This window comes from Sus scrofa, chromosome 5 (genome assembly GCF_000003025.6).
Source record: "Sus scrofa isolate TJ Tabasco breed Duroc chromosome 5, Sscrofa11.1, whole genome shotgun sequence".
In the NCBI taxonomy this organism is placed as follows: domain Eukaryota; kingdom Metazoa; phylum Chordata; class Mammalia; order Artiodactyla; family Suidae; genus Sus; species Sus scrofa.
In genome coordinates, this window is record NC_010447.5 from 15,049,727 (window position 1) to 15,062,099 (window position 12,373).

The window sequence follows — 12,373 nt, forward strand, 5'->3', positions numbered from 1 at the left end:
CCTTCCGGCGTTGCTTAGCCTCAGAAACCGCCCTCCCCCGGTCCACACTGGGACCTCGCTGATCCCACCGACGGCGAGGGTGACGGGACGGAGCCGCTTGTATTTAAAATGTTCTTTTTTTTATTTGTCGTTTAAAAACAAACTTGGAAGAAGCAAAATCCAAAACTTGCCCTTTGCCTCTTGCAACATAAATTATGTACAGTTCAGAATGATCGCTGATACAAAACATGCCAAGGACAGGGGCGCTGGGGGTGGAGGGAGAGAGGGCGCTTTAAAAAAGGGAATCATTTCATCCGTTGTTACGAAGGACCAACCTTGCTGTACAGGATACACACAACACAAAATAAAGTCTTCACGGGATTCACACTTGTCAGAGATTTATTTTTTAAAAAGGGGGAGGGTCCTGGAGGTGAGGGGAGAAGACCGTAAAGGGGAAAAACTGAAAATTGAATATGTGCAAGTGTAAACCAACCCAAAATACAAACACGGGGGTGGGGGTGGGGGAGGGAATTCTGATGCAATTATACAGGCGGGGTACTTAAAAAAAAAAAAAAAAACCAACAACCAAAATTCCAACCTTGTAGCTTGGGTCTGAGTTAGTTTATATAAAAATTAAAAACTGTATAAGGTTTCTTCACTAAATTCTACAGGACTATCGGATACCTAGCATACGCTTACAAAGTCTGCCCCATCCCCTTTTCCCAATCCCAGGGCCCAAGCCCCAACCAGGGCCTGACTCACTGGAGCCAAATCTCCCCATCCCTGGAGCCTAGACCTTTTGCTCTTGGAAAAGGAACATCCAATGGCTTTGGGGTCAGCAGCCCAGTCTCCCCACTGTCTGATTTCATTACAGTGGTTTCTGTGGGGGTGGGGGTGGGGGTGGGGGTGGGATGTTATCCTCTTAAACATTTGCAGCTTGAAACAGTTGAGGAAGCAGCTTAAAAAAAAAAAAAAAATCTCCCTACCCCCATCAATCCGCAACCCCCCAAATTCAAAAACAAAACAAAAACAAACCTAAAATCACAACAGCGACCGTGCTCCCCCTCCAGCAGGCCTGCCCACACACCGCCACCAAGCCCACCCCTACACTCCAGATATTTGATTCTTGAAAATATTAATTACAAAATGCCCTTTGCCCACAGCCCCTAGGAGAGAACTGCATATAAGCTTCATCTTCATCCCCACGGCTCCCTACCAGAGAGGGGTCTGGGGCCGCATCTACCCCCGGACCTACCCCTACCCCCAGGAAGAGGTTCAACTGCAGCACAAGCTTGGGCAGAAAGGGGAAGGAAAGGGAGGCAGGGGAACCCATTACCCTCTGGCTCCCCCTGGGGCCAGCTCACTTTTGTGCGTTATAACATAGTCCAACTATACAAAAGGGGGTGGGAATCGCCCAGCCTCTACACCCCCACCTTACAGCAGTCACAGCCAGGGGGTGGGGAGGAGGGGGTGAGGAAAAGGGCGGTAGGTTGGGTAATGGAGGGGGCCCCCCCACAAGGGGAGCTCCATGTGTCCGCCCCACACCCCCCTACCATTTATAAACTGGTTTTGTAAAAAGAAAATAGATATATTTATATAGAATATATAAAGCACAAAAATTAGTAGTTTTACATTTGCTCTCCCCGGGGGTGGGGGGAGAGGGGAGGGTTCTCACCTCCAGCCGGCTCCCCCATGCCCCACAAGACTATGTACAATCCCATGTATAAATAGATAAATACCCCCCACCCTCCCCGCGCTGACACTAAGCTCCCCCACCCCCACATCACCACCCCTTCCCACCAGACCAGCAGCAGTTTGGTGACCAAGGGAAAGTGGGAGCTCCGGGCCACACCCTGCCTCACTGGGTATGGGCATGCCACTCAGGGATAGCCCTCACCCTACCACCCATCCACCCCGTCCAGGGGCTGGAGGGCAAATGGGCTCATGATGGGGCTGGGAAAACAGGAGGGGGATATCCTGGTCCTAGCTTTAGCACGCCCCTCCTGCCCCCATGTCCAGATGGAGAAGGAAGTCCTAGAGCAACTAGGGGCCAGTCATCCCCAATCTTCATCATCATTAGCCTCAACCACCATCCCATGCCCATAATTAAAAACAAAGAGGGATTTTTTGTTGTTGTTTTTTTTCTTCTTCCTCCTACCCCCCTTCCACCCACTCAGAAGAGGGCAGTGAGGTGGGGGAGAGGGTTGGGGCAGTAGGGGGCTTGGAGAGGGTCTCACATTTCAAAACAGCAAAAAATCCAACACTTAAATGAGGTAGGTGTGGGTGCGGGGTCTCCTTGCCCGGCTTGCCTGGCTTGCCCTCCTGGGCAGCTGGGCGCCTCTTTCCCGTTCATGTTGCATTTGTCAGAGTGGAAAACAAGGAAACACAACCCATAGAGAGACAGAGACACAAAGGAGAAGAGGGAGACAGAGACAGATTGAGAGGGAAGGGGATGGGGGTGAGGGTGGGGGCAGGACCCGGCAGGCAGGGCCAGGTGTGGGACCCGGCCTTTGGGATTGTCAAGCTTAGTCAAGTCTCTTTGCAGCCTTGAGTTGGGCCAGAGAGGTCGGTGGGAGCAGCAGGGCTGTGAGGCCCGGCCACACATCCTCCTCCCCCCTCCCTGCTGCCTCCCAGATGCTTCTGGGTAGTTCCCGGCCCATATCCCCCTCAAACCTGAGATGCCCAATGGCTGCTTCTGTCTGGCCCCTCCTGGAGCTGGGGGCAGAGATGCCAGCCTGGGGGCCGGTGGCGGGGAAGAGGGTCATCCCTGGTGCCCAGGGTGGGCTTGGCCTAGGGCCCTCCGCCCCAGCCTCCTGCTCCGGGGCTCCGGTCAGCCGGCAGCCCCAGCCCTGGGTCCTGGCTCTGGCTGCTACCTCTCTTCCCCCTCATCCCTTTCAGGGAAGAGGTTGGGGGTGGGGGGACTCCCCTGCCTGGTAGCCTCAACGCTTCTTAGTTCATCCATTTCCGACAATTCCAGGCTCCACAGTGGCAGGGGATCTTGTGCTGATCGTCCTCAAAATCAAACTGATAGTCATAGGTCAGCTGCAATGAGAAGAGGGCAGAATCAGGGCCCATCCCCCAGAGGAAGTGGGGGCGGGCAGTGGCCCTGGAATTGGACTGGGGGCGATGGCAGGGAAGAGGGAGCTGCTCTGTCGCTCGCTGAGGATGTTTCCTCCTACCTCCTCTCCTTTGGGGATTCGCCGGCTCGAGATGATGATGATTTTGTCCTCCTTGTCAAAGGTCACAACTTCTGCCACACAGTTAGGGGCACAGGAATGGTTAATGTACCTGGGCAGTGGAACAGGTCAGGAGTGGCAGGCAATTGAGTTGGATGACTCTGGCTCCTTGTTGGCCCACCCCCAGAGACCCCCTAAATCTCTCCTTACTCATGCCCCTCTCACCTGGCAGGGCCTCCGGTCAACGTAGCATCAATCACATGTTCATTGTTTATTCGAAACATGTAGATGCCTCGATTCTAGAAAGGCAGAGGTTGCAGAAGGAGCAAGAAGGTCAGAGAACAGCCGTGGTGGTGGTGGGCTCAGGTGGTGGACTTGGGCGGTGGGCTTCTCTTCATTTCTCCTGTCTCCTGCCTCTCCTCTCCTCTTTCCACAGCTCTGCACCAGCTCCTCTGGACCCAACCCCGCCCCTCACCCTTGGCTAAGTGTGGACCACGCACCCCGACGGCCCCTCTGCCAGCCCATACCTGCTCCTCATAGATCTTCTCCCGCCGGTTGGCCACCTCGTTGCGAATGATGGTGCCAATGTACTCGATGACCATTGTGTGCTTTTCTAGGTCCTTGGCTGCGTAGAGCCCCAGGCCCTGGATACGGGAGCGAGCCAGATACACATTGTTCTTCCACTCGGTGCGGAGCCGCCGATACTGAGATGACTTGGAGTGCACGAACTGCTTGCTGTACGGGGTGTTGGTCTCGCCTGTGAAGGTGCTCTGATAGGCCTTGGACATGCTGGTGCTGTTCAGAGTGTGGGGCCTGGGAGGTGATACAGTCCATGACAAGACAGCTCTCCCTCAGACCAGGCACACACCACCCACTTCCTCCCTGGGAGGTGCAACGCTCCAGTCTGGGGTGTGTGCTGCCTCGGGAATGGAGGAGAGGCATTGGGGCCTTGGCTTTGGAGAGGCAGCCACTAGCTACAGGGACCCTTCCAACACCCTGGGAGACAGAGAGAGCCCAGGATGGGGGGGGGCGGGGCATGGAGGGAGGGAAAAGGGCGCTGATTCCCCTACACTGAGCCCGCTCTCCCATCTCCCCTCTTTCTGCCACCCTCCTGCCACACTGGACCCAAGGCCAGGCTCCTCTGGGAGGTCTTCCCAGGCAGCCCAGGCCTGGAATTTAAGCTCATGATTTGTTCAAATATCTGAGTCCCACCTCCTCCTCGTGCTGGAAGCTCTGAAAATGGGGGCCATGTCTATGACATTGGGCTGGACTTGAATTAAAATCGGCTCTGGATTCACAGCCAAAAGGTGGTACCCTTGCCTTCCTTGCACTGTCCCTGTCTCTGATATAACATTGGGCTCCGTGCAGATGGCTCAGTGCAGGGGAATGACTGCTGCCTAGCAGGATGCCTTTTCACCACCCTAGGGCACCAGCCAAATTCTTGCCCATCCCAAAACAGTGGTTTTCAAACGTTTTTGATTCTCTTTCATATAGCAGAAATCTTTTTTTTTCCTTTAACGAAGCCTTACAGGAACTCCAATGTGTAAACTAGACAGAAATGGAACTCTTCTGGTTGAATCCAATTTGGGGAAGGGGGAGTTACGTATAGAGAGGGCCAAGTTCTGCCCACTCAGTTTATTTTATTTAGTTTTAGTTTTCTTTTTTAGGGCCGCACCTGCAGCACCTGGAGGTTCCCAGGCTAGGGGTCGAATTGGAGCTGTAGCCGCTCGCCTACACCATAGCCACAGATCTGAGCTGTATCTGCAGCCTACACCACAGCTCATGGCAATGCCGGATCCTTAACCCACTGAGCAAGGCCAGGGATCAAACCTGCGTCCTCATGGATTCGCTAGTCAGATTCGCTTCACTAAGCCATGACGGGAACTCCTGCCCACTCGGTTTATGTGTTCCAGGGCTTTCTGGAACACGCACAGTTTGAAGACCACTGCTGTAGAGCACCAAGGACTAGGAAAGAGTGGGGTAGAGTCTGACGCTCCACGACAGCCCCGAGGAGCAACCAAAGGCCTTCGAAAAAGCCCTCCTATCATGGCTTCTGCCTCCCTCTACCCGGGGACCAAGGTCAGGCTACTGTGGTACACAGAAAGCACAGTGAACCACAAGTCAAGATGCAAGACTCTGGTCCCAGCTGTGTGACCTTCGTCTAGTCACTTAACCTTTCTGGGTCTCGGTTTTCTCAGCTGTAAAATGGGGACCATACCACCTGCCCTACCTACCTCATAAGGTTGTTGTGAGGATCAAATGAGATAATGGATGTGAAAACGCTTTGAAAAAAAAAGTATAAAGTGCTATACGAATGTAAGGTTTTATTATTTTTCTACCATATTCCTAATTATTTATCTTTGACACCAACTCAGCCTGGGGAAGGGAAGGCGAACCGAACCTAGCACTCACGGGGTGTCAGTCTGAGGTTTGGGAGCATCACAGGCTCCCTGGAGGCAAAACAGGAGAGGAAGGTGGTGACCGGGTCCTTTACGCATTTTATAAAATGTCACCACTGTTTACCCAGAACCTCCCCGATGGCCAGTCCCAGGTGCCCAAGATAAGTCTGTCCCTAGATTGCAGGTCAACCCAGAACACCTGAGGAGGTCGGGTCGGAGGAAAGGGACACCCGAGTGCTACCTGGGCACCCTCTAATCAGGAGCCTAGAGTGAACCCCCGGTCTCTCCAAGGTAACTCTGATCTGTCCCCCAAGCACTCCTAATTGGCCAGAGGGCCCCTACCAACCCCCATCCCCACACCCCTTGGCCCCAGCCTCACAAGCTCACCGTTTGTAGTGTGTGAGAATTTTAGGCTCTGATCGGGCACAACCAGTGGGGTTGATCATGAGCGGTAGCTCCATCAGGGGGTGGCGTCCATAGCGGAATAAATAATTTTGACAGCTTTCCACTCCGGGCAGCTGTGGGCACAGGTCATGCTCGCTTTAGCCTGAGCACGTCTGGGGCAGGACCGACATCCCCGGTGCCCCCCCGGCCCCGGCCCCGGCCCTGGCCCCGCCTTACTGATTCAGCTATGCGCAGCACGGCGTGCACCGTCAGCCCAAAGAGCTCCTCGCCTTTCAGGTACTCGGGGAAGAGCCGCAGCATGTCGGCCTCTTTCCTCATGGCGGCCACAGGCTCGATGATGCGATTCCACACAGCTAAGAGGCAAGGAAACAGGACAGCCCTCAGAGGCAACTTCTGCTCGATGACCTCCACTCTAATCTCAATCCAAAGCTAGTTGTTTTCTGGAGCCTTGCCCACCTTGCTGTCAAGAGGGTGGGTGATGCTTCAGGACCCCCCCTCGGACTCCCAATCTCGGGCTCCCTCAACAAGCCAGGAGGCGTCCCACCCTGAAGTGGCAACAGCAAGCCTTGTGATGTGGCCTTGTGATGTGACACAGACACACGGGCCCAGAGCCCAGGATACGTGGCGGCACAGGCCCTGGGCTTTACTGAGAGCCAGAACAACAGGCATGTTTTATTGAGAAGACTTGGGTTCAGGTTCTAATACTGGCCATGTGGTCTTTTTTTTTTTTTTCCGCTTTTTAAGGCCACACCCGCAGCACATGGAGGTTCCCAGGCTAGGGGTCAAATCGGAGCTACAGCTGCCAGCCTACGCTAGAGCCACAGCAACACCAGATCTGAGCCGCATCTGCAACCTACACCACAGCTCACAACAATGCCGGATCCTTAACCCCCGAGCAAGGACAGGGATCGAACCCGCGACCTCATGGTTCCTAGTCAGATTCGTTTCTGCTGCACCACAACAGGAATTCCATGGGGTCTTTTTCTCTTTTTCTTCTTTTTACCGCTATACATGTGGCATATGGAAGTTCCCAGAATAGGGGTAGAACAGGTGCTGCAGCTGCCAGCCTAGAGCACAGCCACGGCAACACCTGACCCAAGCCACGTCTGCAACCTACGCCACAGCTCGCAGCAGTGCCGGATCCTTAACTCACTGAGCGAAGCCAGGGATAGAACCCACATCCTCAGAGAGACAGTATCAGGTTCTTAACCTGCTGAGCTACAATGGGAACTCCCGGTCGTGGGCTCTTAAGGCAAATACTTAAATCTCTCTACACAACTCAGTCTATAGACAAACCTGGCATAATAATAGCACTTACCTTGTAGGACTATGTGAATGAAATAACCTACATCCATCATTTAGCTTAGTTTGTGGCCCACGGTACGTGCTCACTACAGTGTAACTGTTATTTACTGTTATTTTTATCTTTAACACTCAAACTAAGATCCAAAGATTTTATCCAGGGAAAAGCAACCATAAGGAACTCAAGGCCAGGATCAGACTGGGGAGCTGGATGACAGGGTCTCAGGACTGTAGCCTTTAGTTCCAATGAGGTTAAGAAAAGGAGCTAGAAAATGCGTAGTCAGACAAGCAAAATACCTTCAGTTAAAAGGGAGATCTCTGGGGATCTTCAAGAGACCTCCAAGTGCCCAAAGTGGGAGCAATAAATCCCTCACGAGGAGCCTACAGATCTCTTTTCAACACTGCAAAGGAGATTCTGGGAGAACCTTGCCCAATTCCGTACTACTGCTTCCAGGGCCCCACGCTCACCCTGGGGAGAGGCGTCAGTGAAGACCAGGTCCTCCAGGCCCTGCTCCATGACTTTGATCATGAATTCCGGCCGGCCGTTGTTTTCGCCGATGGAGCAGCGGTAGCAGCAGCGGCGGTTGTTAGTGCGGAGGCTCCAGTAGATGCGCGTGGCCTCGTAGCCCACAGGATAGAGGGCGGTGGCACTGTGGAAGTCGGCCATCTGGTGGGGGAGCAGCTGTCCAATGGCGTGGAACACAAGGCCCCCCACACGGAACATGTGCAGCCGCTCTCCACGCTGGATGATGCTGGCGATTTGCTTAACCTCATCTCGCTCGATGTAGACCCGCCGGAAGACAGCAAAAGAGCTCAGCTCCTGCTCACACGGCCCCTTGATCTTATGCATCGGACAGAGCATGGTCTTGTCCTTGAAGAACATGCACTTGGCGCGGATGGCGCAGGCAAAATGGTAGACATTGGGGCAACGCATGCGATTGCAGCTGCTGGTGGCACCAGTGCGCTGGCACAGGGAGCACTTGGTGAGCAGTCCTCGGTGCAAGGCAACCTCCACGTTCATCAGCGCCCCGCCCTGGGTCTCATACACCTCTGTGGACCACAGGGCACAGTTGAGGTGCACCCACAGGTCCAGGTCCAGGTTCAGCAGGCGGGCTGGCCCGTCAGTGGCCCCATCCCCCTCCTCATGACAGAAGCAGCAGCGCCGCATGTCTCGAGGCACCTTGTCGGGTCGCAGGGCTGTGCCAAGCTGTTCCATAAACTCTGCCACTTCCCGCTCATCCTCCTGCCGCCCGCTGCCCTTCTGGATGGTGAGCAGCAGCCGGAGCCGCTTCCAGCGCACTCCCTTCCACTTTTTGAGGCGAGGGGGCCGAGAATCTTCGCCTTCTTCAGAAGGCCGGGCTCGGGGCTTGGGCCGGGCTGCTTCAGGGGACGAGGCCAGTGGCAGAGGCGAGGGAACGGGTGGCTCAGCTGGGGGTTCCGCTGGAAGTTCAACCAAGGGTTCGGCGGGGGGCTGGCAGGGGAGGGTGCCAAAGGGGAGGGGGGTGGGGAGGGTTCTTCGGGAGGCGGGGCCGAGAGCTGTCGCACGTCCAGGTTGGAGACGTTGTAGGTGTAGCTGTGTTGGGTGGGTGGCTCCGGGGCGGGGCTCTCCTATGGGAAGATGCCCCGGCCGGTTAGTGCCAGCTGCTCACTTAACTCGTCACCTCTCTCCTCCCACCCAGACTCCACCCGCCCCAAAGCCCTCGGCCTTTCTCTGTCCTGGCCAGATACCCACCCGTTTCTCCAAGAGACGCACCTGTTTGAGGAGACTCAAGATGTCTAACTGGCTCTTGAGGGTATAGCCAGGCAACACCGCATCAAACTGCTTCAGCCAATCGGGGCCAGCTTCTGGGCTCTTGCCTCCCAGGCCCTTTTCTTTCCCGCCTGCAGGAAGGAAGGGGTCAGAGCCTCCTAGCAGGAATCGTTCCCTGCAGGTCCCGAAGAGTTTGCCTGCCATACTCACCAGGGCCCTCGGCTTCCCCCTTCTTAGGCTCGATGCCCACCCGGGCAGGGCTCTCTGGGAACAGCACCTCATAGGAGTTGGGGATCTTCATGCTTAGCAGCTCTGCCACTGCCACCATCACACCATTCAGGTTCTGCCAGGACAGGAAAGGGGATGGGAGAGCCGTGTCGACAGTGTGTGTGGAGGGAGAACTACTACCAGCTCAGTGGGACAATGACACCCACAACCCAACTCCCCAAGCAGCCGGTCTGTCCAGCCCCTATGCCATCCGGCTCTTCTCATGCGTTTCCTTTACGGGCAGCCTCTTCCAAACTGCTGTGGCATTAACAGGAGCTCCCCAAAAAGAGACTTGTGTCAACTAAGTTTAGGAAATGACACACACTAGGTCCACTGCTTGGAAATTCACCCTACACATTAGCAAAATAAAAGGTCTGAAGAGTCTTGTAGTAAAGGTATCTGTTTCGTTATTTTAATTTGGGTTTCCAATTTTCTCTGACCACAAAACTCTAATAACAGTTTCAAAGGAACAGAATTCCACCCAATGTGACCGTGGACATACTGTTTTGTAGGACTTGTCACATCACACACACTTTTCTATTTGTTGACTTAAATGTCTTTACCACTGAACCGCTGAACTGTGAGCCCCCCACCCCCCGAGGGCAGGGACCCCTCAACACTTCATTTTCCCTAATCCCACAGTCTGGCTCAGGCTTGCCTACACAGTAGGTCCTCAATGCACAGTCTTTTTTTTTTTTTTGTCTTTTTGCCATTTCTAGGCCCACTCCTGTGGCATATGGAGGTTCCCAGGCTAGGGACTAAATCAGAGCTGTAGCCACCGGCCTACGCCAGAGCCACAGCAACACAGGATCCGAGCCGCGTCTGCAACCTACACCACAGCTCACGGCAACGCCAGATCCTTAACCCGCTGAGCAGGGCCAGAGATCGAACCCGCAACCTCATGGTTCCTAGTCGGATTCGTTAACCACTGCGCCACGACGGGAACTGCGGTCAATGCACAGTCTTGAATGACTGGATTTATCCAGACGCGCTCCTAGGACTGCCCTCTGACCAGCATCCACCTAGGCACCCCCAGGATATACCTTGGCCGCCGCAGCAGAAACCGTCAGCATGACTGAAACCTCGCTTCCTTTGCCCTTTTCCCAAGTTGTAGCAGGCAGCTTCCCAGGGGCCTCCAGATCCAGGGCCCCATAAGGTTTGCTCTCTGGGAAGACTGAGAGAGAGAGGGACGTGTGTGAGCTCCGGCCGCCTCTCTCCCCTGCCCCCAGTGACAATGCGGCCTGGCCCTCTCCGCACCCAGAGCAACCTCTACCTGGGATGCTGGCTCGAGGAATGATGGGGATGACGGGGGAGAGAGCACGCTCTTCCTGCTCCCATCGGCCTGAGCCCAGCTGAGGGAAACGAGGGGCCTCCTCTCCCAGGATGCTCTCGGGGGATGAAGCCGGCACAATGCTGTCAGGAGAATCGCTGTCTTCGTCACTCTCCATCCTGTGGGCCAAAAGGAGACCTTTGCTGCTACATCCCTGCAGAGGCCCCCTCCCAAGTCTAGAGATTAGCGCATGTCGCAGGCTTACGTGAAATCTGCCACTGGCCAAGGGGAAAATAAGGCAAGCGGTCCTGCACCCCAATTCCTCATCCCCATTACCAGCCCCTCTCGCACCTGACATCCTCAGTCTGATTGTGAGGGGGTGTAGGCAAGGCAGCCAGCAGGTCTAGACTCTTCACCTCTGAAGCATCTGAGGAGTGAGCAGAACAGTCAGGCTAAGGGTGGCCAGAGTGATGGAGCTTTCTCCCACGCGTTCCAGAACTAACTGGTACAAGATCTAGTTTAGCTGGCGTGACCACTGTCTACCTGCCCACCCATCCACCAGCTTGGGGCAGACGAGCTACATTTACTGAGCCTTTCTAAAGGTGTAACTCTTTAGGTATGGTCTACATCAGCTACCCCAGCAGGCGAGTATTCTCTTTTACAGTGAGAGAACTGAGACTCACACAAGTCAGTCAAGTTCCTTGGTCGCAGTAACACAGTGAAACGAATGCAGGAGCCAGAATTCAAATCCGGACCTGACTGCAGTTCGTAGCCACTGCAGTAAGCCGGCCATTCCTTACAAGCAAAAGCTTCATTAACACTCTCCCTGCCTTGGTGCCCCTGCTCTGGACTCCAGAGGCCTGTTCTCGCCTCCAACAAATCAGTCCTGAAGAGGCCCTTCCTCTCTCGGGTGCCTGGGCATATATGCACCCAGAGCAGCATGCGACCCACTCCTATCTTAAACTGGACCACAGGGGACTCCAGCCCCCAAGACCTCCCAGGGAAGGAGAAGCCCACTCCATCCTTGACCTACCCCTCAGTGTCCCTTCAGTGTCCCGGGCAGAGGCGGTCTCCTTGGGGTGCTCCCCCAGCTCTTCAGATGGAGTGACACCATTCACCATCTTCTGCTGCACCGATGGGGGTGGGGTGGGGGGCAGCGACGAGGGTGGTGTCGGCGGGTTACTCAGGTTATTCTGGGGGCGGGGTGGGGCGGTGTGTGCAAGATGGCATAGGGAGACTGACATATCTCCTGGCCCTACGCTACACCAACCATATCCTCGAGTTGGCCACCCCTACCTCCACCTCCCCAAGAACCTCATTGTCCCCAAAAGGTATTTCCAGTTTTCTGACCTTGGTGAGCAGCTGGGAGTAGTAGTCAGGGCCTGTGGGCAGCGCCCCACTTCCAAAGGCCCCCCTCAGCTGGCACTGCCCATTGATGGGGCAGCTGCTGCCAAAGGGAGCAAAGAGACTAAAATTGGCGGTGATGGTAGGCTCCGTGAGGGGCAGCAGGGACAGCTCCTAGGAGGGGCAAGACGACAAGGTTGGAGAGCGGCGGCGTGTATATCTCTGCCACTGCACAGCTGGGGGCCAGGCTGCCCCCTATCCTGGGATGGGACCAGGGGACTGGCGCCCGGGGGGTCACCTGTTTCAGCTGTTTCAGCAAGGCCTCGCTGGCCCTGACCCCGTCCTCCTTCCGCAGCTTCTTTCGGGAGCTCACCAACCTGTCGCTTGCCTTCTGTACCCGCTTGGGCTTCGGTGTCAAAGGCTTCCTTGCTGCCGTATCCTAAGCCGGACGAACCCACAGTGAAGGCTGCTGTCGTCCTCA

At 55.2% G+C, this 12,373-nt stretch overlaps 1 protein-coding gene across 1 annotated transcript in view; it reads right to left on the reverse strand.

Moving 5' to 3' along the window:
- Positions 101-12,373, reverse strand: part of KMT2D (lysine methyltransferase 2D) — a 41,796-nt gene continuing 29,523 nt past the window's right edge. The window contains 16 exon segments of the mRNA XM_021091593.1: positions 101-3,021; positions 3,159-3,267; positions 3,381-3,454; positions 3,683-3,968; positions 5,942-6,072; positions 6,176-6,312; positions 7,730-8,725; positions 8,728-8,869; positions 9,015-9,142; positions 9,222-9,354; positions 10,322-10,452; positions 10,552-10,727; positions 10,900-10,975; positions 11,582-11,741; positions 11,899-12,066; positions 12,191-12,331. Of these exon segments, the coding sequence (XP_020947252.1) occupies positions 2,929-3,021; positions 3,159-3,267; positions 3,381-3,454; positions 3,683-3,968; positions 5,942-6,072; positions 6,176-6,312; positions 7,730-8,725; positions 8,728-8,869; positions 9,015-9,142; positions 9,222-9,354; positions 10,322-10,452; positions 10,552-10,727; positions 10,900-10,975; positions 11,582-11,741; positions 11,899-12,066; positions 12,191-12,331 (3,081 nt within the window). The 3' untranslated portion in view covers positions 101-2,928.